Source organism: Kryptolebias marmoratus, linkage group LG2 (genome assembly GCF_001649575.2).
Source record: "Kryptolebias marmoratus isolate JLee-2015 linkage group LG2, ASM164957v2, whole genome shotgun sequence".
Classification (NCBI taxonomy): Eukaryota; Metazoa; Chordata; class Actinopteri; order Cyprinodontiformes; family Rivulidae; genus Kryptolebias; species Kryptolebias marmoratus.
The window spans coordinates 14,415,007-14,439,954 of record NC_051431.1 but is presented as its reverse complement, the minus strand read 5'-3'; the positions used below and the strand labels follow the sequence as shown (position 1 = coordinate 14,439,954).

The following is a 24,948-nucleotide window of genomic DNA, read 5'->3' as shown; positions in this document are numbered from 1 at the left end:
AAAGATGATCACACACAACTCAACACACACACACACGTCTGCTGTTTTCCCAGAACCTATTGTTGACGGTCTTAGAGGAGAAGATGAAGGAAGCCTTCGTCGTTGCTTGAGTCAGATCCCTTCGAGCTTCGACCTGAGCGTCTTCGTCCCAGGTTTCTGTGTGTGTGTGTGTGTGTGGTGTGTGTTCTGCTTTTTGAATTTTAACAGAATAACCAAACCAGAACGTCTCTTTACCAAACACCCGGTGCATTTTATTCATCTGCAAAATTCAGTTTGTGCTCACATGAATGAACTATTTTGTATTTATTGTCCCTCGGCGTGCATGATTAAACATTTCGAGGAGGGATCGGAGCTGAAAGGTAAATCAACGAGCGGCGGCTGAGACACCAGCCAAACACACATATTTATATATATGGCACCATTATCACATACAAACCAACCAGGTGCTTTGGTTGTGTCAAAAACTATGAGCAGTAAGTGAAGGCCTGAAGGGTTCAAGCAGACCCACTGCTGGAAGAACCTGCCTCTGTGAGTTCAACATTTCTTTCTCCTTGTGCATAAAAGTGCTTAAACAGAACAGAATCATGTCTTTAAAGTAGTACCGTGGAGACACGAGTTACATGTTTATAGTGCATGATGTTATAAAAGTGCCCCCCGGTGGAACAGAGGTGAACTCGGCTTCCAGTTTCCAACATAATACAGTTGATTTGTCCTCTGGAAGATGAATCTGTATGACAGATTAAACCCAAATATTAGGCGTGGGGGAGATTTGTTTGTTAAAAAAGTTTAGGTGAGGTTTAGAGGTGCGCAGAAACACGTCGAGTTGTGCTCTTCGGATCAGGCGTGTGACTGAGCGACACGTGTTGCTCTGTAATCTGCTGTAATCCTTCTCAGAGCGGCGTCGAACGGAGGGCAGCGGGCGACATGCATTCCTTCACCGTCCCAACAGGGACAGAGAAATCGGCTGCAGATGGTAAGGAGCTGCTTTACCGAGCTTTAAAATCAAACCGGATCCGAAGGATTCTTGTTCCTTGACGTGGAGTAGTGACGCGAGGCCAGATTTGCTTGAATCTGGCAGAAACTATCCGTGAAACGTGCCTTAATTTAGGTCAACGGTAGGTAAAGGTTTTTTTTTTTTTTATAAAGAGCACAACAGGGTGTAAAAGGTATCTAGTTCTACAAAACAAATATGACAAATAAAGGGAGCCTTTCACTTCAAAATGCTTTAAACCCTTAAAACTTTAAGGAGGAAAATGCAAAAACAAAAAGGGGGAAACGCCGAGTTAAAAGTAGACCCTGATGTTTAAAAACAAATATCACAATTTCAAGTTTTCTTACCGCCAGAAAAGAGGAGGAATTGTGAGATTAGATTAAATAATTAAATTCCCACTAAAACAAAATATGGTTCAATCCACCAATTTACGCAGAATTTGCAAAAATATATATGAATAAATATAAAAGTTTCAGTGTTTTCTCCATCGCACAGATTCATCTTCCAGCCGAAGATAAAATAACAAAGAAGTTAATCTTTAAACTTCTTCTGTCTTTGGTCTTGACTATGGATATAAAAATATATGGGCTCTAATAGATCCATCCAAAAACACATCAGTAAAAATGTCATTTTCTCCTAATAAAATAGAAGATGATTGTTATTATAATACCTGAAGTGTCCCTCCTGATATATCAATACTTTGCAGCATTTATGCTCGAAGTAAACCATGTTTTTTTTTTTCTTTTTGTTGAGCGAGAGTCAAATTAGCCAGTCGGGACGAAAACAATGAAATAAAAACAAGGAAGTTGTTGAAATCATCTCACACACGTTTCTGTGCGGGTTTCCATTCAAACGTCCAAACTTCTGTCTCCCTGAGCGAATCGGCGTTTGTTCAGCTGAGGGGAGAAGAGGGGCTGACAAACGTGACCAGATCTCGCGGGGTACCGGGTTTAAGACGGCTGCTGCTGCTGCTCCGTGTCCCCGCTGGCCTCGGCGTCTCCGATGATCTCCCAGCTGGAGGCGGAGTTGCTGACGTGGGCGGAGCCGCTGCCCGACCGCGTCAGGAAGCCGAAGCTGTGAACGAGACAACGGGCACGTAGGTCAGAGCTGCGGTTGTGGGGGTCACAGCTAAATGCAGACGGAGACTTGTGCTGCATTTTCAGCTTCAACAGTTGTTTAATTCTTCATTTTGAGTACGCTCTGATTGAATTAAAACGCAGCTAAGCTATAATAAAACTATTTGCCTAAATAATCCTTGTCTTTTACCCGCTGCTCCTCTCTGGGTCTCGGGGAGCTGGCGAGTCCCTAAATAATCAGAATAATTTTAACTCTGTAGGAGAACTCACAGGTTTCGAATTCGTGACTCGGCTGGCTTGTCGGTGTCGTCCGCTACTGTTCCGTCCACTTCCGTCTCCCCGAACCGAGAACTTCTGTCTTCCTCGTCGCTGGAGACAAATAAAAAAACAAACGTCTGAACTCCTGGCCTCCTGAGTGCGAGTTTCAGAGCGTTTGAAGGTGAGGAAGGCACCGCGCGGCGCGTCTAACCTGCTGTTGCACTCGGTCGCAGGAGTCCCGAGCATCTTGGCCTTTATCAGTCGCCTTTTCTTCTTGATGGCGGAGCGGACGGCCTCCAAAAGGAAACCCGGGCACCGCTCCTCGTTCAGTATTTCCCTGCGGAGACGCGGCGTTACAACCCAACAAGCGGCGGACCTGCGGCCACACCACGGACACGCGTTTACCCGAGACCCACCTTTGGTAGTAGTTGAGCTCTTCTTGCACCAGGAAGAGGTTGGTTTTCAGCTCGTTCCTCTCAAACAGGATGTCCCGCACCTCCTTCTTCGTGAAGCAGGGCTGATCGAGACCCAGCTGGCTCTCCGTCGGCTGTTTGCTCGACTCCTCCGCCGCTTTACTCGGACTGGACTGCGGGGAGAACAGACGCTCGTCAGGTTTTGTTTGTAGATGTCCAAATTCTCATGAGGGATTAAAACCCTCCAAAATAACAGAAAATAGCAGGAAGGCAAATATCAGTGCTAAAGCTACAACACCTTTACTGTTTAAAAAAAAAAAAAAACAACTGTGTTTATTTTCAATGATAAGCTGAAAACAAACATATTTTTCATGTTTCCTACAGTTCTGACTCGTTTCTTGAACGACGCTTCGGGCTTTCAGGAACTGGAGGGACCAGTTGTTATATTTTTACCTGAATTTCAGCTCCTCTGACATTCATTTTTTGTTTTATTTTAAGTTGAGTGCCTTTAACCTGTGGTGATTCTGGACCACAGACAGACCCGTTTAGCGCTCAGGTTTCAACGGAGCCACGCTGGATTAACACTTGTTTAAAAAAAATGACTTTATGCCTTATTTTGTGAAGGAAAGAGCCCTGACAGACCTGTTTGCCTTCTGAATAACTGGTGTTTGGTTCGGACGTTCTTGTTCCTTACCTTCTCATGTAAAACAAGCTATATAAAAACATGAAATAACTTTACTTTATCTTTATCTATCCATATATTGTGTTTAAAAGTTTGTCTGTTTCTTCTTTTAGCAACATGGTTGGTTCTTTATGTAATAATCAAAGAACTTATTGCTGCTTTCTACCTTCTGTATTTTTACACTTATATGTTTTTTGTTGTTTTGTACAAGAGCCTTTGAAATATGGACTTATCGATGTCACTGGGAATCCGAATTGTTTCCGTATTTCACACCAACTTTGAAGAGACATGGCTGTAATTTCCAAATAAACGTGTTCGACCTACAGCTCAGTCGGCTCTGACAATAACTAAAACCTAAAACGATCTATTTCTGGATTTGAAACGTGCAGGACCAGACGATCCTCGAGCCGTATATTAAAAGGCATGTGGCGTGAAGGAATTGTTTCGTGGGCGGGGCGCGTACGGGGCTGTTTGCGCTGGCGTGATTCAGCTGCGCTCTGAGTCGCTCCGTCTCCTTGTTCTTCTCTTTCAGGTCGGCCTCCATGTCGGCCTTCCGCTCCACGGCTCCCCTCAGCTGCGTCTGCAGGACGTTCTGCTTGTGCCGCAGCTCGCCGTTCATCTTCATGAAGCGATCCAGCTGCTCCTGGAGCTGCACACACACACACAGATGCTTTTGCATCACAAACCACTAATCAGACTCCTTTTGTCAGCTTAAAGATGAAGTTGCAAATTTCTTTTCATTTAAGTCAACCGACTGGGAGCAGAAGGTTATCAGACACACCCAGTTGTTGCTGCTGTTTAAATCATGTGATATGTGTTGTCACACGCACACACAGTAGTTGTGTGGGTGAATCAGTGCCCTGACTTGTCTGTAATCTTCACCCAGTGTTTATGAGAACAGCCTCTGCCCTCTTTCCCTGCCTGCTAACCTGCTTGCAGTCTTACAGTGTATTAACCAATGTTGTTCATGTGTTAAAATTCCTGTTTTTTTTACTCGCAACGATCCTTTATTACATTACAGAGCGACGACACACACAAATATCTTTGCATGACGACATAAAAAAAAACGCTGAGACTACGACGTGGCTTTACAACCGCAGACCTTTCGAAGCCATAAAGCCATAAATGTGCCCCTTTTGTGGCACGAGTGCATCTGCGTCGCTCCGAGCAGCAGGTGGAGTAGCGTTCACAGGAAGGATGTACGTGTGTGTGTGTGTGTGTTTCCTTACCGCCTCCACCTCCTTGGAGATGGTGGTGATCTCCTGAGCTTTGGCTCTCAGCTCGTCCCTCTGCTTGTCCACCACCTGCTTCAGCTTCAGCATGACTTCCCGCTCCTGCTTCTGAGCGCGGTCTAACACACACACACACACACACACATTAGAGGCTGAACATAGTGCGTTATTTCTGACATGTTTAAACAATCCTGTTGCTCTTCGTTGTCATTATAAAACCTCCTGATTGGATTCTTTTTTCTAGGAATGCAAATGAAGAGCAAGTTTAAAACAAGTAATGACAAAGTGAATCTCTGTAGGGGGTCGCTATGATTATACCATCAGAAAATAAACTGATTAGTAAGCTTTAAAGGCCATTCCAACCATCGACATACACTAATGTTATTACAGCATGCATCCTTAATGTTTCTGTGTGTACTGAAGACTCTGGTCTGATTATTAACAAGTCTGAGACTATAGCACTAAATCAAACCCAAACAAAAATGATATTTTATACAAATAAATCACAGATCCTACATTCATACGCTCTTATCTTGCAGGCAGATCCAGTTTTGGCATATTTTAAAGAAGCACGTCTCTAAAAATATGCCACCACCCCGTTATAAGGTAAAAAAATAAAAATAAAATATGTGTTTAAAAGCAGCATAAATACAATTTCCAAACAAAAAAGTTGCCTGGATATTTGGACGGGCCACAGCAGCGACAGTGAGAACTGGGGACTATCTACAGTAACTAAAGGTTTGTCTTGGAGAAACATTTTTGCTGGTAAGACTTTTTATACAAACATACCACAGTTTGAATAAACTCACCCTTTAGACCTGTCTGAGCTACAGAAAAAATAAAAAAAACAGGAACCCAGACGCTGAAGTCCCCTAAAACTGAACTCTCGCTGGAGCCCTTTCACTTTCACCCGCCACTTGGCCGTTTTAAATATAAACCTTTAAAAGAAAAAAGCCCAGAGGAAGCGTGTTTTTATTTTTATTTTTCAGAGTCAGCAGCGACTCCGCCGTCAAGATTGCGTTGCTGTCGATGATCCGTCAGCGAGAATCGCAGCATCGTGGGGCTGAATCTTTTCTTTCACATTCAATTATAAAGACAGAGAGAAAAGAAACACTCCATAAAACTAATCTTCGGTTCATTAATAAGCAGCCAAATGTCTGAACTCAACCTGAGTAGCGTGAGGCACAGACGCCTGGCAGCTGTTAAGAAAACAAGACTCAGCAGCGACTCGGCTGACAGGTTTACATTACCGGGCTTGGTTCTGGTGCTCAAACGTGTGACCTGTGCTGGCAAACTAAAACAGCAGTTTATCTTCCTAATCCACCTTTAAATTCAGGTTTTCTAACAGATGTTTTCAGAAATAATCCTTTAAATTTCCTTTTTCTTTTCTCTGCCGGCTGCCGTGGCGCTGGGAAATCCCCTCATATAATGTTTGTAATCACTGTGAAGCTTGGGGATTTTGAAATATATGGCTTTAATCCCCAGTGATGTCACCACAGGCCAATAAAAATCGAGCTTTCAGACCGGGGGAACGAAACTATCTTGTCGCCAGGTGATAAGTTTTAAAGCTTCTGAGGAGAAGAGTTTCAATAATAAAAACTCAGTCTTGAAAAGTTCCTTATTGTGACTCGTTTTTGCCAGAATGAGTCACATCTGTCCGTGTCAATACAACGTCGAAGGTTTATTTTTTTTTCACTTTATCATAAAAGGATAATGAAAACAAATCTGATTATTTCCATGCAAAGCAATTAGGAGAAATTGGAAGCAGAGAATTGGCTTTTAATCTGTTTTTTTTGTGAAACTGGCTGTTGTTTCCTTCAGTTCTCTTGTGATTGTTGGTGTAATAGATCAGAATAAAGCACCGTGTCCTTGTTTCAGGTTCAAGGTTTTGCACTGAATAAAGTCAAAAATGGCTTTCCCGCAAGAATGTTGCTCAGTCCTGCTCTAGGTCGCCTCATATCTGTGAAAACTGAGCAAAGCATCTGCGACGTCAACCAGTCGGACCGCTTTGGGCTCCAGCAGACGTTCTGTCACTGGTTGACAAGCAGCTACGACATCTGTTTGTTTCAGCGCGCTGGAGTAGAAAAATGCGATAATCAAATGACCTAGAGGTTAATTTGCCTTTTTGTGATAGCATTCAGTCAACAACACAGAAAGTAAAAATATATTGTGCAAAAGACTGCGTGTGAAAGTCCAAAATGTGTCTCTCTGTGGTTGTTTAGAGTTGGAGATGTTAGGGATTCGGAGCACTTCTGTGTCTGTGTTCCCTGAAGTAGCGTACCTTCCTTTGCACAGGTGCCCTTCAGCCTGTTCTGCAGCTCCTCCCGGTCCTCCTGGAGCTGCTGCACCTGGACCTGCAGCTCCTCGCACCTCCTCCTCCACTGCTGCTCCTTCTGCTGCAGCTCCTGCGCCAACAGAATAAAAAAATAAAGACAATAAAGCCCAAACCACGATAACTCTCCCCTCTCCCAAAACCATTTAGGAATCTGGGAAGAAACACAGCGCGCTAAGTCCAAACAGGCGTGCCGTTTAGTTGTTAACCTGTTGCAGATGTTGTTGTATATTAGTTTTCTGAACTTCCAACGCCCCATTTTGTGTGTTTCACACAAATGAATACAATTTAAAGTGTAAAAGGTTAATTAGAAATAGACAAGAAGTGCCATAAAGGCACCTAATGTGGTAAAGATAAGGCAAAAAGTTGCCAATACTGAGGCCCAGTGGGTCACTTTGACCACAGGGCAGCAGCCAAAACAAATAAACTGTCAGAGTTCTGCATCTATCGACTTTTATGCTTAGGTACAAACTACATTAAAATACAAACTGAAATATTCCAATAAGCATGCTAGAGTTTATTAGCCTAAAATCAGACTGACTATTCTTTTATTATTATCCATTATTATTCAGCTTTACACATTTAGCTAAGCGTCTTTTTAACCCACAGCAGTCACACTAACTTCATCAACTATAATTTAAAACAGCAGTTTTCCTAACTGGGAGTCTAAAAAGTTATTTTTAAAATAAATTTTAATGTGGTAAAACTTTCGCTGCTAGCCGTTAGCCGGCTAACTGTCCTGCTGGTTGCCTTGACAACGGGGTTCTGATTAGCAAGGTGAGAAACTATCAGTTTAAAACTTTAAAAATTATATATAAATACACACATTGCGAACTATATTGGTCTAAGCGGTATTTGTTTTGTTTATTCGAGCTACAACGTGACTTTAGAAGCATTCTGTAGCTGAAATATATATATACATTTTTGCGACATTCAGGAAAGGTTGATGTTAGCCTAAACTGAGCCCCGCTTCGTAACGCTGTTATAAGCTGGTAACGGCGCGTCAATACAGCTGGTATATTATTGTAAACAAAATGGTGGCGGGGCAGGGTGGGTCGAAGCACCTCCGAGCCCTCACCCGTATTTCATCCTTGTCGCAGCTCTCGTCGCAGTCCTTCCCTCCGCGCTTCTTCTGCTGCTGCTGCTGGCGCTGGATGGCCTCGAAGGTCCTGAGCAGCTCCTCTTCCCGCAGACCAAGAGCGTGGTTCCTGGAGGCGAAGCTCTCCAGCAGCTCGAGCACCTTCACGATCCTGGGCACCAGGCCCTCGACGCTCGCCTTCCCGTAGCCGTCGATGAGCTTCTCCACCTCGGCGCCGATCAGCTTGGCGATCTCGTACACGTCGTCGACGGTCAGGGCGGAGAACGTCCTGCCGAGGCAGCCCGGCTGCGCGCTCCCGCTCTCCGGCTCCATGTCCCCCCGGAGTCCCGCTTCACATGGCCGCTCAGCGGAGGAAAGTACGGAAACCTTTTAAAGTGGCTCGTGATTTCACGCACCGAGACTCCCGGGTTCGAGCTGCTTCCTGTTCCAGCAACGTCAAATATTTAATGTTCACCGTCTACCAAAACAGAAAGGACCCGGACGGTCCACTGCAGCCCTCTGCTGCTGCAGTATCCTCCTCCTCTGCTGACCAATCTGACACCAGATCAGACAAGCTCCAACTCGTCAGACTAATGCATGCCAGAGCTAAAAAAAACCTGCAGCTAAAACCCTTACTGTCACATCTGTCAGTCCCTAATGCTCCTACACACAAAGAAGCTGATCCTAAACACGATTTGTCACTCTCTAAAAGGAGGAAGTTCACTGAAATGCTCCCTAAATACACCCTGAATAACTTAAAAGCTGCTCTTCCCCTTTGCTTACACCACATATACATATTAGAATTAAGTATTTCAACACTTTATTACAAAAAAAACAGTATCTTTATTTAAACCCAGGGTGCAATATCACAGATGTACAGGGGATCACGTTGACAGGGTATGAAAATGCAACTTTCAATTTCATTTCTCTACCAAGAAGAGGAAGCAGGTTTGAACTTTCTGCCATGAAATAAAATATTACACCGCAGTACTGCGCTCTGAGGAGTACGAGCGAAAGCAAATATGAATAGATTTACGAGAAAACACCAAAAATTTCGCAATTTACCAAAGTGTGTTACTATATAGAAAACAAAACAAAAACAAAAATCTTAAAAGCTCTTAAAGCCTTTACATTAAAAACTCCCCCGAACATCACAGTTACGTGTGGCGTTAAAAAGGAGGAACGCACTTCATGATTCCCGCAGAGCTATCTACAAAACGTTCGGCCCTCAGGCGAACATGTCCTCGCGGTCAGCGTTGTAAATCTCTCCCTCCTGCAGAGAGGCGAAGTTCAAGAAGTGCGAGGGTCGATGGACTTCGTGGTAGAACTCCTTGGGGTTGGCCAGCTGCAGGTCGTACTTCATGTTGGGATCATGGCGCACGCCTGGTGACGGAAGTCAATGTTTTAATAAAACTGTTCGTACACTTCACTACACATCTCCGGATATGAAATCACCCCATTAGTCGTGGCTTAAAGCAGAAAAGTAAAGCTTGAAGCTACTGACCCATGAAGTTGTAGTTCCAGGAGACTTGGCCGGGCACCATGAAGAAGCCCAGGAAGCGATCGGACAGCAGCATCTGCACTCTTTCGTAGTGGGACGGAAGGTAACCCTTGGGGTTATTGCCCTTGTCGGTGTTCTGACGACCCCACTCGTACCCACTGGGCGTCAGCTTGTAGGCTGTGAGTGTGCACGAGCCGGGCGTGAAGCTGAAAAACAGGCGAGATGCCGTCGGCGTTACAAAAAGCAGACAGGCAATCGGCGGTCGTGACACGTTCGTTAAGGCTCGTTAGAGCAACGGGCCGTGGGTTATATGTTACCGGGCCACACAGAAAGAATAATTAACTTACAGGATTTCAGTTTTTTTATTTTCAGAGTCTGAATGACATTTACTTTGAAAAATGCCTGGATTCTCTCCACTACATCCGTCTTTGACTCACTCTTGATGCGTGTCAGAACGCTTATCTATGTCATGTGATCCGTTACCGCTAAAAACAAACCCACGAGCAGCAAAGTGAGTAAAAAACAAACATCTCTGGAAGCCCTAGATGGGACCGTCTTGTCACTGAGAAACAAGCTCTGGGCTCCCACTCATTCAGTGTGCGCTTTATATTTGTGGTGTCTCTTATTTTGAAGGGCATGTTTAAATACAGAGAACATCAGGGGGAGGAGAGGCTGTTATTCATGTTGATAACACAACACCAGGACGCAGCTAACAAAGCTGCGAGGACACGTTGGATTACGTTTATTATGTTTTAAAACATACCCCCGTTTTCATGCCAGTCGTATCATGTTATTTTGTTGCATTTATCCGCCACACCTTTAAAGACCGATCCGTGAAAATACTGTCTGATAATGAACCGGTCCGTGGAGCTAAAAAGGTCGGAGACCGCTGCCTTAGAGTTTTTGACATCCATAAGATGTCAGAATTGATCACACGGTGCTTTTAATTAAAACAAAGGAATCAAAGCCCACCTGCAAGTAATTATGATGGTCTTTTCTCCATCCCAGGATGGGTTATCAGCCATGATCTTTGCGTGGGTGGTGACGTCCTGAGGGGACAGCTGCGGCGACTCGTTGGGCTGCGTGTGGATCCAGCCGAGGGGCTCCATTTCCTGGAAATAAAGGAAACACGGTCATTCGGACCTCTTGCAAACATTGAATCACAAATCAGCAGAAGACGAGTGAAAAGGACAGGTCTTACCTTGAGATACTCATGACCAGGCAGCTGGTTGGGGAGGTGGACGGTCTGGTGCGTCCCCCACTGAGGCACCATGACGATACAGCGGATCTCCTTCACCTGGGGGTTGTCAGGTGGGCTGGTGCCGTACAGGTAGCCTGCAATCTGAAACGTGGTGTGGGCCAGCATTAACACGAGCCCCCCCTTTTTTTTTAAATTCCTTCACGAAATCAGAAACAAAATAACAACGGCGTACCTGAGCCCTCAGATCTGAGATGCAGATAAACTTCTTCAGGACGTTTTTGGGAAGAATGTAGGTGTATCCCGTCTCCTTGATGTCGTCGGACGAGACGTAGATGTGGTTGGTCCGGAGGTGGAGGTTGGCAGCGGATATGGCTCTGAAAGCAAAAAGACAAAGTAATATTAAAACCTTCACCTTCAAGTCGCTCATGTTAATTTTAAGGTTGAAACGGCTCCTGCCCACCTGACTCTCCACTCGGTCTTGGAGGAGAAGGTCTGCGTCTCGTAGTTGGAGGTGGTGGAGGTGATGATCTCGTCTCCGTGCTTGTTGACGGTGCGCGTCTGCGTGGCGGTGAGCTGCGACTGCTCTTTGGTCTGCTTCTCGATCTCGGCGATCTGCTGCCGCTGCTGCGACGGGGCAGAGATCTCCATACCCAGGATGATGTCGCGGATCTCCGACTGGGTCAGCGAGGCCACGTTCACGCTGGACAAGGAGAAAAGAAGCTTTTATTAAAAAAATTAACTACAAGTCTATCTTTGTCTAATAAGGGTTTCTTAATCTGCATCCTGAATATATCGACCTGAAACGGCTCTTACTTGTTCTTTTTGCCATAATCGGCCAGAATGAGATCTTTGAGCTGCACTTCCACCTTGATCCACTCCTCATCGGTGAGCGTGGGCCAAATGTGGTGGGGCTCGGTGATGGTCGTTTTGTCGGGCTTCAGGATCACCTTCGCTCGGTCATTGTTGACGTGGAGCGCTCGGAGGATCAGGATGAGACGGGAGAAGGCCTAGAAGCACAGAGACGGAAAAAAGAAAACAAAACAAACTATTTACACAGGTGGGAGAGTTGATTGGAATAAAATTTAAAATCAAATAATGTTTGTAGGATCAAATTTTAACTCCTGAGGGTTTTGTTGGATTTCTGTCGTTCAGGAAAAGGGTGGAACTCACCGTGTAAGACGAAATGGTCTTCAGCCAGTCGTCATAGAGGTTGAACAGCACCATCTGCGGTTCTGTCGCCTTCAGGATCAGGTCTCCGAACTTCTCCACCTTCAGACAGGCCTGGAAAGGCAGCTGCAACTCCGAGCCCTTGATGACGATGTTGGGGAAGTCGAGGAGGTGGACCTAAACAGAAACCCAACACAGTACAGCTGTAAGAACATTCTTCTGAACCAACAGATGATCTTTAAAGCATTTCGATTCACACAGCGGTTTGGATCCTGACGCCTCACCTCCAGAGGGTCCAGCATGCCCTTCCTGGTTACGATGATCTGTTTTGGCTGTTCTTCAACGGGGAGGGAGCGAATCAGGGCAGCGACTTCTTCAGCGGTTTTCCATTTGGCCAGCTAGAGACAAAAAGACAGACATTTCCAACGGGGTTAAAATCTAATCACGCCAAAGACCAAGACGTGAGGAAGGTGCGCGATCTTCCGTTTTGTTAAATAAACTGGGTGTGGAAATATCAGGCGTTATTGAACGAATTGAAGACGAGCGCAACCTGTCCAAGACGTTTCTGTCCAGCCCACACAGACGTGTGAATGATCTTCAGGAAGAGCTGACCGGTCCTGGGGTTGAAGATGAAAATCGCTCCGTTGATGGGCTTGGTGGTCAAGTTTCCCTCAAAGGTCTGTTGAAACAGACAAAGTACAAATTTAACCAGTTTGAAAAAGTTAATTTTTTTAAAATTCTGCACAGAAAAAAAAAGCAACATATTCCGACACTTTATTTGCATCTTTAAACCAAAAAGCAGACCACAACAACAACGAGCTCTCACCTTGTGGATGGTGACTCGGTACACGTTGGTGTCGTCCACGAACCAGATGATCTGGTTGGAGAAGAGTTCGCCGTAGTTCTGCGAGGACAGGTAAGGCTCGGTGGGCTCCGAGGAGTACAGCTGCAGGCCTTTACGGATGCGCTCGCGGAGCACATAAAGAGCGGGGTTGGCCTTCATGATCTTGGCCATGGCCTGCTGGATCAGAGGCTTTCCTCCAGGGAACCAGTTGCCGTACGCACTAAAGAGGAGAAACAAATAAAAACGCAGGGTTGAAGTCTATTTTCTCAGAAGATCCAGACCATTATCGGTCTGGATCTAAAATCTTCACGTAGGTGACCGCATAGCTACTAAATGTGATTTCAATCAATGTCAGTCCTGTTGACTGAGGGGCATGTACAGGAATTTGGTAAGTTTGTGTGAAGACTTAGAAGGCGACTGAGGAACATGTGTAAACTTTAACAAGCAGCTGTCAAAATCCAGTGAATCTTTCCAGCAATCTCTTATTTTTTTAGTGTCAACAAGTGTAAAAAGCAGGAAAACTAGAAATCAGAAAACGTGATCACTTGCTGTGTGAGTGAGACACCTCTTAATATAAACGTGTCTTATGGGAAAAAGGACAAGAGTGTGTGAGGAAAACGATCCACACCTGTGAAGGTTGTAAGCCAGGTCGATGGCAATAAGCACTCCTGTGGGGGAGGGGTAGATGCTCATGTTGTCGGTGGTGTAGTCCAGGAACTTGGCTCTGGCGTAGCGCTCGATGTCGTGAGAGTCGTAGTCTCCCCATCGGAGCTGAATGTCAATCCAGTACTTCTGTGTGGTGGTGCTGTCCATCACGTCCCTGTGGGAGGAGGACGGCTTTTTAATCATCAAACGTAGCCTAAATTGTAACCTCGTGATAAATGACAGTTTTTAGTTGAAAAAAAAAAACAGATTCTCAGCAGAGCCAGTGTTTCTCCACGAGTCTTACTTCGAGTCGGCGAGTAGAGACGGCCGGGAGACGTTCCACTTGTATGACGCGAAGAGGAGGATGTCCGCGCAGGACGAGTTCATCTTGTAGGACTTCCTGGGGTGGATGGTCTCCTTCTGCACAGTCTCAATCTCCAGAGCATCCAGCTCCTGGTCAAACACCTGGAAACCAAAAACACAGTGTTTAATACGTTTATTGGAAGCGTAAGACATTTGTTTTTGTACCATTATTCAAAAAATAAAATTCGAGGAAATGATCCAGACCAACCTGACAGAGATCCATGACAATGCTCTCGTGGATCTTCTGCCACAAGTGAGCCCTGAAGATCTGAATGAGGGAGATCTTCAGCGTGGGGATCTTGCCGTGCATGAAGATTCCTGTCAAGTCCAGCTGCACTTGGAAACCCACATACACCTAAAGACACGAAAAAGAAATGCTGTCAGTAAAGAAAACTCTCAAATGCTTACTAATAGTCCTTCTATTATATGATATTTGTACTTACGTTGGCCCTGTTGATGGTGGGTGACCACCAGAGAGTAAAGCGACGGTTTGGAATTTGGTTGAGACCAGATCTCTGAGCGTTCGTCAGCTTCTTCCATTTCATGGACTCCTCAAAGCCACTGGCCTTTTCCCTGAAGCCCAGAAAGACAATTACAGTTTTTAATTAATTTGAATTGTATAAAACAATGAAGATTCTTGGAAATTGGGCACTTAGGCAAAAAAAAAAATATTAAAGCAGTAGACAGCAATGATAAATGCACAAAAAACCCTTGGGAGGTCACTGTTTCAAGTAGTGTATTTTTCTTTGACTGTTGCATCCTTCTCACCAGAAGAGACCCTCCCAGGTGGGGAAATAAGTGCCTTTGAAGAGCGTGTGCTCCAGGATGCCCTCCACGCCGCCCAGGGCCTGGATCATGTCTGTGCGGTAGTTGTTCAGGTTCCACAGTTTACCGTCGTGCCTCTGGTGAGTCCACCAGAACGGATTCTGCTTCAGCACCTGCAGGCGAGACACAGACGACAACCGGATCACAAAGTGCACGCTGGCTTTTGATGGGAAATGTAATGCATTCATGCAAATCTGTGTCATTTCTTGCTGTTAACATGCACAGTGTAAACATGTTTCGTATGCTATGGTGAAACTGACAAGACTGGAAAACAAATGGTTAGAAGGCAAACAACATCGAGATAATTCAACTCATGAACACACCTGATCAGCCTTTTTCATACCTGATACTGTTTGAAATCTGTCCTGACTCTCCAGCCTTTGTCATAGGCCAGCGTGTGTCTGTCCTTCTGGAACAGTGTGTTGATCCGGGGTATTCCTCTGTCCCACGAGTCCTCCAAGTCCTCCAGAGTGAGACGCCTGGTACAAACAAGAGACATTTTAACTGAAGTCAACAACAGATCAGTACATTTCAGACTTTTTGCAGATGTCTGTGTAAAAATCAATGAGCTGATCCGATTCGGGGCGTACCTGTTCTGGGTAATGGCCTCCTGCCTCTTGAGGGCGTACTCGGCCCAGACTCTCTGAGAGTCAATGAACTCGCTCTCCCACGGCTGAATGTAACGGTACAAGTTGGGAATGAGCTGGTCTTCTTCGTGGCTCATTCCAGACCTGAAGTGGGTGATGCCTACGTCCGTCTGCTTGGACCACCTGGCAAAAAGAGAAGCAGCAGAATGACTTGGCTGCTCAGGCCGATACAAGCTAATTCACAAGGCGAGAGGCGAAGTTTCACAGCGCTGCGTGGAGCCCGTACCGCAGGTCTGACTGGGGGATGAGCACGTGACCCATGGACAGCATGCCGAGACCTCCCAACTCCTTCGGAGTGTAGAAGACCACCGGAGGGAAGCGGCTGGGCATTTTGGAGTTAAGGCCGATCTTGATACGCGTCTGAATCTTGTTCTCGCATTTCACCAGAAGGTCCAGGAGCTCCTGCGTGTTGACTACAGCCTCACGGAAGTACGTCATCAGCCCGATCAGAGCTGTGTTCCACTTGTTTACAATCTGGAGGTAAAAACAAGAAACTCTGAGATAATCTCACTTTGTAATTTAGACTTCTCCTTTTTGTCGTTTTCCCATCTACTGCAGTTTTAGGTGTCAAGAGTTGTTTCTGACCTTGGTGAAAGTCGTGGATCCAGAGGCCATCAGGATCTGGCGTACTCTGTTGTGGAAGCGCTGCATTGATTCATCATCCACACGCAGGAAGCACTGTGCTGTCCTCTCTTTAGTTACCTGCACAATAACAAAAAATAAAATTTAAAAATTAAAATAAAACTGTATGGGAAACAGAGTTTGTCGTCTGCATTTATGAGAAAGCCATTTGCCCTATTGAACTATTAAAGCACTTGTTGCTTTATTCTCACCTCATTCTGCAGGTTCCAGACCCCATCCTTGTGGGTGAACTCCTCGTAGCTGGTGCGACACTTCGGCAGGATGCGGCACTCAAAGCCACACATGTTAAAGAGCAGGTTGGGGTTGTCTTTGCTGTAAACCGACACAAAGCTGTTCTCCCACTGCACGGTGGTCACAGATCGGGGCAGGCGGTTCTTGATGTCCCAGAACACCGCTCGCCCGCTGGAAAAATAAAGTTTAGACTTTTGTAAAACTCTGTGACAACCTCAGGAAAGGAGTGAAATGTGTTACAATGAATGATATAACATTTAACAATGAAAGCCAAGCTGGACGGGTAAATGTTTGAGGATAAGCTCACAGGTTGACGTCGTGCTTCATGAGTCTCATCCGAGCGTCACGAGGCCAGCACTTCTTGTTGTTGTAGCCCACTATGTTCTCATTGTTGGGGTCCGGATGCTCCGTCAGGTACCGCTGAATCAGGTCCCTGGCCTCGTCGGCTGAGAACCTGGAGCAGCAACAAACGAGATGTCAGCATTTTGGTTTTCTGACTCCCCTTTTTAACCCCCTGATCGCTGTGAAAGTGCAACCCCACCTGAAGAAGATGTGTATGCGGTCGATGTAACGGCAGTACAGTCTGATTGGGTGGGCGCTCTCGGTGGTGGTGTCTTGGAAGCTGAGGAAGTCGTTGGGCATCTGGGGCGGGCCGGCCATCTCGCTGGCACGGTGCAACCCGAGCACGAGCAGGTCCATCACGAGGCCGTAATACTGAACGATGAACGAGGCGAACTGGAGCCCCCTGATGATGCCGTAAGAGTTGGTGTGGTTCATGTCCTGGAAGGTGAGACCGAGAGCTCAAATACCAATAAAAAAGGTACAGCAGCAGCAAAACAGAAATTAGGTTTTAGAATACGACGACGAGTGCTTACCTTGTAGTTGATGACCACGTTGTTCTTGGCCGTCATGTAATCAGCGATGTTGTGGTCAACAATAAGACGCAGCAGCCTGTTGAGGAGCGTCAGATCGATCTTCTCGTACATTTTCTCAAAGCGAGACTCCAGCATCACGTTGCACTCTCCCTCTGCAGTTTCCCACACGTCCTGCAAGTTGTTGATGCCTGAAAAGAAACAAATATGATCACACATTAGCCCTTTGATGAGATTCACAAACCAATATTATTTCCTCATGTCATAAAACCTTTTAATATAACAAACCCTGAACCTAGTGTTACCTTGGCACCACTTGTACACCAGCAGGGGTGGCGGTTCGGTGTCGGCAGGTTTGATCCAGGGTGGGAAAAGGCGTCTCTTGTCCGCCTCGTACCACAGGTACTGGTCCAGGTAGGCGTCCGTGATCTTCTCCAAAGGCTCCACATCGTACACCGGCACAAGGTGGCTGTACAGGTCCATGAACTCGATACCGACCTGCAACAGAAGAAAATGTCACAATGCTGACCCGGGAATACAACAGCATGAATAATTTTTAGCTTCAAGCAAATGCTTTGACAAAAAGATTTTGAGAAACTGTTCTAACAATGATTTGTGCTGTGATGCCCATAAGTTATAAACATTCTTATTAACGCTGGCTAAATTTCTCCAAACATCTGCACTTCTTCATGCTGACCTCCTTGAACGCTCTCTGGGTGAGCAGGTGACGTTTGATCCTGGAAAGAGCCTCGTGGGGGTTGTCGTAGGCCTGCTCGATCAGCCCCAGCTCCTCCCTCTGACTCTGGTTCAGGCGAGACTTCACACTGCAAGACACAAAAAAATAAATATATAAATCCTTTACAAGAATAAAGCTGGACAGACAAAGCTGACGATGCTTCCCTGCATGTTTACCTGTACGCCTCTTTGAGCCTCTCCAGGGCCAGGATCAGCAGCTTGGTGTCATGTTTGTAGGACAGAGGGGGGAAAGGTATGGGAGAGAAGCGCCGACTCTCCAGCCAGTGCACCGTGGTGGTGTAAATAGCCACAGCCTCTTCTGCTGTGATGTAGGGACCATCCTTGAAGCAAGAAAAATACACAATTCAATAAACATAACAAAGTATTTAAAGCAAAAGCATTAACAGTTCAGATATTAAAAAGAAAGTGCAGATTTTGCTAGATTCCTAACAATCCTTAAAGTCAGAAGAACGAGTATCTGAACAGTGACGAGCCAACTGCAGCTGCAGCCAGTAATTAAAGAATCACTGTTCCTTTTTATATTCCTCCAGTTCTTACGCACAGGCAAGCTGACCAATGCAAGTGCGCCTTTGTAAGAGGACTTCTTTAAGACAAGACATCGAATTTGCTTTCCATCCATTTGTGTTGTATAACTGGCTTTAGTGCATTTTTTTTTACCAGTAAGGACAAATATGAGAAGAAACAAAATGTGACAAGATTAGAGCACAAATTGTTTTTACCTTCAGATAGTTGTGCTGTCGTTCCTGCTCAGCTTTCAGGTACAGACGGGTCAGCCTGCCCAGATTCTTCTTGCACACAGTCTTGTCCACGGTGGCTCCCCGACGAATTCGCTCACGGTTGTAGTGAGCCGTGTTGGTCCACCAGTCGGCTTTGGCCTTCACGTACCGCAGGATCATGTTCTCAATGGGAGTAGGGAGGCCAGGGACCTAAAACAATAAAATAAAGACCAACACTGTATTTTAGTCATCTTTATAAGACCTAAAAACATGACTTTAAACAAGTTTATTACAATAAACATCTTATTCATCTCATTCTTGATCATGAGCAAATTATCAACTACATCTAAATACACAAGCCAAGTCAAAAATGATGTTCTAAAAACCTAAACATTTGGAGTAATGATTTTATACATGTCATTTTAAGAGACTACACAGTCACACCACTCTTGGATTCAAAGAGAACAGGGAATAACCCTCTCGTAGTAACGGTCACAGTGAAAGTTATCTCTGTGAGCCACTGACCTTCCATGGGATGTTTGCTTTCCAGCACCTCCAGGACTCGCTGAGATGCTGCAGGATAGTCCTGGCTTTGTTCTGCTTGATTCCCTCAGGCATCATATCCAGGATGTCGTGCATCACTGCGGCACGCAGCTCCAGATCAAAGTGGGACTCCACACGCTGTTTGGTCACCGTCTTGGCCACACCCTTTGAGTGACGCCCTGTGGGGGTGAAAAGAATAAAGCTGAATAAAGTGGCTCGCTCCCCCCGCCCGCCTACTATCTCTGAATGTGTTAATCACAACACCCCGCAGTTAAAATGAGAACGCGACGCCGTACCTTCGAACTGCCTGGCCAGGAGATTCCCGAGCCACCTCTCCAACAGCGGAGTAATGCCCCTCATGAAGAAGAGCCACACTCTCCAGCCAGGAGCCCAGAAGCCACAACCTGGACCTTTGCCCACAGGCCCCTGATAAAAAAAACAAACACAAGATAGATGAATATAACTTCGGAGTGCAGACAACTTGTTGCAGAAGCCGTTCGAAAACGCCACATTTACTCACGGTGTTGAAGCGGTAGTAGATGAGATGTTTCAGGTCTTTGCACATGCGGATTTGCCTCATCAGCTTGTACTTGTAGCGATACATGCCGGTCAGCTGACCCACGTGAGCGAAGATGTACTGCAGCCCGTCGGCCAACTGAAACACCGAAATAAAGCCAGGCACGAGGTCATCGCGAGAAACAAACACAGATACTTTCTGACAAGCAGGAGAATATCAAGTTCAAAACTATTTAAGCACGTCAAAGTACATTCTTCTGTTTATTGCTGGAAGTAATTTAACTGATTTGAAATTTCACTTAATCACAGAATAAATCCCTTAATTTATGATGACGGTCAAGAATATGGTTGATGTGCTCTGTCGCTCAAACTGTGTAATAGGTTAGTGAAGATAGCCGGCAGATACAATAAGATGAGCCGTGACAAACTCTAAGCTAACCTGGAAAGCGTCAACGTTTCCCAGCCTGTACTGAACGTGGCTGTCCACCACCAGCTTGCTGAGACGCAGCACCTCTCTGCACAGATGGAAGGCGTTCCCAAATCTGGACTTCTTACGCTCCTGGAGGACAAACGAGAAAAACAACAAGTCAGAACTGGCAGAAAAAAATGGAGCGATTCTCAGATCTGATTTTAGAAGCAGGGTTTACTGTAACGAGTAAAAAAGGGGTGGATCTGACTTGGAGATTTTACCTTTGTGGTCAGTGTCTTCACGGGCTTCAGGTTGAAGTTGTAGTCCAGATGCAGGTAGTTGAGGTTCTTACGGTGAATGAGCAGATTGAGCATGTTGTAGCCCTGTCTGCACACCTGCAGGCCAACCTCCACCCAGTCCAGCTTGGTGGACTGAAAGAACTTCGTGGCTTTGAAGGAGCGGAACAGATACCTGGAAGACAGGAGGGGGAAAAACAGTACTTAAAAAAATATAGTTTATCTAGAAAGACAAAAATAACAGCAAATTAAAGTCATATCTGGTGATGGTCACCTCTTCTTCTGAGCCTTGGGCGGTCTATGTTTGAGTGCGTTGAGCACGTAGTACTTCAGCAGTTTCTGGTACGAAACACGCACTTTCACCGGCTGTCCTGCAGGGCAATGCTCTCGATACCTGTAAGTATAATATTACAACTACAATTACCGCCATTGCTATGAACTCAAGCAGATTTAAAACAAAGTGAAACAGATTCCCTCTTGGACCAATATGACGGCTGTCAGCTCACCAGTTCTTGACCAGGGGGATATCGATGGCGCGCCTTGTGCGGCCAGAGCGGAGATTGAAGGGTCTTGGAGCCCAAAGCAGGGCGATGCCGTTAGCTGTGTTGTCCGTGTAGAGCGGAGTCTCTTTGAGGAAGGGCTCCACGTACTCGGGAAGCTCAAACTCCTCATCATCGTCGGGGAGGGGCTCCTGACTCTGAGTGGAAACAGGAAACAAAAAATTTAAGAGCCTTGACTCAAAGAAACAACAATAATTCCATTATTACTGATCAAAATTAGAAAAAAAAGGGGGAATATTTTTAACTACTGAAAGAAATATCTGAATGGCATACGGTAATCTGCAGCTGCAGCCAGGAATAAAGGAAAAAAAGTCACCATTCATTTTAATATTCCTCTTGTTCTTACGCACAGACAAGCAGGCCAATGCAAGTGCGCCTTTGTAAGAGGGCTGGCTTAAACAATTAAAGACCTTTACAACTAAAGCAAAGAGGCAGTCTGCAACACAAACCTTGACAGAATGTCTGTGAGAAATGGGGTTGATCAGTGGGTCAAAGTAGAAGGCAGGAAGATCTGGATCCTCAGTTTTGATAAATACCACATTTGGTGTGTGATACCTGCAGAATAAGCACAAGTGTCCAGTTTATACAGCAAACAGGTGATGTAATAAATGTTAAAAAATGTGACTGAGGTGAAACCTATTCACCGTGAACTCAATCATTCTTACCAGGTGAGGTGCACGTGATGTGGGAGGTTGTTGTACAAGTAGGGGAAAGCAATTTTGTACTCTGTCCTGATGGGCTGTCGGATGATGATTTTGTTGATGTCGTTGAACTCGTTCCAGTCTTCGTCCCTGCAGAAAACAAAAACAATCAGCTAAGAGACGAAAGACTCAGTATCTGTTCTTGCTGTGAAGCTGATTTAACCAACAATAACACAGAAGCAGCCTGTTTCATGAACAGATTTGTTTATAAACAGGAAAACAACATTAAAGGTCGACAGTCCAGCAAAAGCTAACAGTTTAAAGTCGGTCATCTATCGTTTCATGTAGACAAAAACAACTTACTGCAGGTTAATGTCTCTGACCAGCGGCTCAAACTTTGGTCCTCCTGGGATGGCCATGTTCAAGGCCTTGGATGTGAAAAAAGCCTTCAGGTCAAACAGGTAGAAATAATTAAAATCCACCAGGTCTGTCAGAAGCTGATTGGCCAGACGATACAGCGTGGACATCATGGGCAGCGTGAACTGCCAGCGCCGGTAAGTGGTGCCGTTCACGAACCTGAACAAGACACAAATGACAGTTTTGAGGTTTTTTTTTGTTTTTATCGAGCCAAGCAACAGTCAAAACACTAAACTTATACTTGGTTTTTTTTAAGAGAGAGAAGTGAGGACCCACTTGGTGGTGTCTTTGAGGGGCTGGTGCTCATAGAACCAATCTGCAACGGAGGAGTCCTCCTCAGAGTCAAGCTCCATCTGGATGGCCTCCAGAGGCTCCACATCAAGGATGTTGTCAGCGTAGTCCAGCGGCGGCTCCTCGTCGTCAAACGGAGGAAAGCGCATCCTCTTGAAGTGGCGCCGGTCGCGCTTCTCGCGACGCATCATGATCCACATGGCGCTGAAAATTTGCAGCTGATTATTAATACCAAAGAGTCCACTTGATGCACATTCTTTCAGGTTAATAACCAAACAAACAAAACCAGACCAAATTCAAGTATGGGATGTATAACTCTCCTCTTACCCCCACTGAGCGATGTAGACGGGCTCTATGACCCAAGGGATTTCATTCACAAAGGAAATGGCTCCAGTGATGTGATAGAGCACAGGGACATCTCGGATTTGTTCCCAGGGCATCGGCATGTTTTCCAGCAGCTTCAGCACTGCGTGGGGCATGTACTTGAGGGCGCTGTTCAACAAGAACACACAGTGAGATTTAAAGAAGCCCAAGTAGCGGGTCATCTTAACCAGTGAGCAAACTAGACTCTGCAAACAGTTTATACTTTTAATACTGAACTTGTTTTTTTTCCCCCGCATGAATTAGGGAGTAAAATTCAGTTTTACCCAAGGTAGACCCTCTTGTCGTGGCGAAACTTTCTGTTGGTCATGTCTCCATGGTCCCTGATAATCTTGCGGACATGTTCAGGCGGCATGTCCTCCTTCTGGGCGTCCACGAAGCCGAACTTTCTCTTTTCTGCGTAGCGCTTGGCCTGCAGTTGCTGCCATTTCCTCGCTGTGAGATCGGGAACCATTTGGAATTCAGTTTCGCGAGTGAACACAAAGTTAAATCTGTCTGCCTGCAGCGTAAATATGTGCTGAACGACAACGACGACAAAGTACCTTTTTCCTGCAGTTTCTCCTCAGACATGTAGTCTGGGACAGCTGCGGGAGGGGGGACGATTGGTGGAAGGCCTGGGGGGAGAACCTGGGGGACAACAACTGGAGGCACACCTGGTGGCATCCCTGGAGGGACCCCTCTGTAGGGAAAAGGGGCTGCCATCGCGCCTCACTAAACTGGAGAGAGTCCAAACAAAGAAATTAATCGTTATATTTTTAAAAATGGATCGTTTGGAACTTCTGCTGACGTGAAACCATTAAAAAAACTTAAAGGATCTTATGAATTTAGTTTATTGAGAAACAACCCAGAGCACAGCACTTAAGCTTGTTGCGGATGATGGTGCTAGTAGCCGAATTAGCTCAACATGGCGGCACAGCACATGCTAAACGTGCACAACACCAGACGTAACGTTACTCAAACCTAACTATTAACAAAATTTTACGTTCTCTGATCACTTTAACAGATTAAGACAACAACACAGACGACTTTAAAACACATTTGTAGTCGCACTTCGACTACTCTGATAGGAAGCCATATTAGAGGGGAAGCTAGGTGCTAAAGTTAGCATAGCGGCTAACGGATGAGCGTGAACAATAAAAGAAAGAATGTTACAAAAAGACCTCTCACCTCGTTACCTTCGCTCCAAGGACAGTTTTCGTATGATAAAACAGCCTTGATCTAGTCACAAAAAGCTATTATAACATTTCGTTTTATTCCCGTGGCTGTATTGTGTTTTTTTTCCAGCGCCAGACAGACGTTTTCACGAAGCTACATAACGCAGAACGGCAACCACACGTTCAACGCGCCTCTGTGGTATTCACGTACAGCAGTTACGCCGGATATACTGATTCCCTCCCTCTCACGTCCAAAGGCGGACGTACGCTAAAAAAAAAGATGCGCAAACGTAAGACAAGCGCTTTTTATTTAGTGAATATCCGGAAGGTGATTTCCGGCGCACTACTGGTCCCTGCGGGGTTGGAGTTCCGTTTGCAGGGTTTAAATGATAAATGTCTTCCTGTTCAAATCAGGAATATGTATACTAACACTTATATTAATTATCTATGTCCCTGGTTCATACAGAAAGGCAAATATAGTAGGCAGAAAGGGGCTTGCTCAGTGTGGCAAGAAATAGTTAATAGTTGTAGCATATTTGTAGATGCTTTGTATTTTGTTTTTCTTCAGGCAGACATAGTAAAATACCTTTTCAGAACTATATTAGTTAGCATACTTGGCATACATACCAACAATAACCAAATTTACACACATTTAGACATCAGATTTTGTTTTAAAAAATGCATCTTTCAGTCACATTTCTGTCCTTTTACAAACAATCATCCTTAGTTTGTTAGAAACCTGGCAACAAAATGTTTAGGCGTAAATGAATAAAGAACAGTACTTATTGTAAAGAGGTGATAAATTTGTTATCAGCTGCCTCTAAAAGGCGGAAGGATGATTATGTCTTTACCTGTAACTGTGTGTGGGTATAGGTGTATTTTTAACATGTAAAGGCCATTTTTGTCCTCAATATAAACATATCTTTGTGAGATTTTGTATGTAGAGTGATTTTTTTTTTTTTACCAGTGCAAGCTTGTTTAAATGCAATTTTATTACTTAATTGGGTTAAAAAAACAGAGAAGTGAATGTTGCGTTCATTTATTTTCACTTACTCATGTTAGAATCAGCATCAAATGTCCACATTTTCCTACTTTGTTGATTTTTAATTTACAGCAGTGTTTTATTAGCCTTTTCAGAGATTGTCATAGTATTTTGTTTCGGCAGTGCTGGTTGGTTTGTTTGTTTCTGTGTTTCTGTGAGATTACTTCAAAACTGATGAACAGGTTTTGATTAAACTTTCAGAAAAACATTTGGGTTGTTGCAAGAA

General features: G+C 45.1%; 2 protein-coding genes across 3 annotated transcripts; both read right to left on the bottom strand.

Annotated features, from left to right (window-relative positions):
• Positions 1 to 378: 378 nt before the first annotated feature.
• On the bottom strand, positions 379 to 8,695 carry rilp (Rab interacting lysosomal protein). Of its 2 annotated transcripts, none has more exons than XM_037974546.1 (8): positions 8,063 to 8,695; positions 6,934 to 7,066; positions 4,650 to 4,771; positions 3,884 to 4,069; positions 2,742 to 2,911; positions 2,537 to 2,662; positions 2,338 to 2,436; positions 379 to 2,065 (listed from the first exon to the last, which is right to left on the bottom strand). In XM_037974546.1, exons 1-8 carry the CDS (start codon positions 8,393 to 8,395, stop codon positions 1,942 to 1,944), a joined length of 1,293 nt encoding a protein of 430 aa, XP_037830474.1. In that variant the 5' UTR covers positions 8,396 to 8,695; the 3' UTR covers positions 379 to 1,941. The 2 variants fall into 2 exon arrangements, with proteins under 2 accessions (XP_037830474.1, XP_017288836.1); XM_017433347.3 differs by having other exon boundaries at positions 6,934 to 7,057; positions 8,063 to 8,691.
• A 186-nt stretch (positions 8,696 to 8,881) lies between these two features.
• On the bottom strand, positions 8,882 to 23,869 carry prpf8 (pre-mRNA processing factor 8). The gene is made up of 43 exons (XM_017433377.3): positions 23,694 to 23,869; positions 23,069 to 23,242; positions 22,793 to 22,961; positions 22,473 to 22,637; positions 22,131 to 22,349; positions 21,801 to 22,013; positions 21,462 to 21,587; positions 21,246 to 21,351; positions 20,743 to 20,933; positions 20,511 to 20,630; positions 20,222 to 20,411; positions 19,971 to 20,090; positions 19,536 to 19,670; positions 19,312 to 19,441; positions 18,998 to 19,194; positions 18,476 to 18,682; positions 17,913 to 18,076; positions 17,698 to 17,824; positions 17,306 to 17,498; positions 17,004 to 17,191; positions 16,670 to 16,908; positions 16,436 to 16,582; positions 16,089 to 16,299; positions 15,841 to 15,957; positions 15,482 to 15,729; positions 15,199 to 15,378; positions 14,952 to 15,087; positions 14,552 to 14,721; positions 14,227 to 14,356; positions 13,992 to 14,138; positions 13,725 to 13,885; positions 13,404 to 13,595; positions 12,758 to 12,995; positions 12,482 to 12,610; positions 12,216 to 12,329; positions 11,935 to 12,108; positions 11,578 to 11,771; positions 11,225 to 11,464; positions 10,997 to 11,138; positions 10,765 to 10,905; positions 10,536 to 10,675; positions 9,567 to 9,769; positions 8,882 to 9,445 (listed from the first exon to the last, which is right to left on the bottom strand). Exons 2-43 carry the CDS (start codon positions 23,226 to 23,228, stop codon positions 9,291 to 9,293), a joined length of 7,068 nt encoding a protein of 2,355 aa, XP_017288866.1. The 5' UTR covers positions 23,229 to 23,242; positions 23,694 to 23,869; the 3' UTR covers positions 8,882 to 9,290.
• Between the last annotated feature and the right edge of the window lie 1,079 nt (positions 23,870 to 24,948).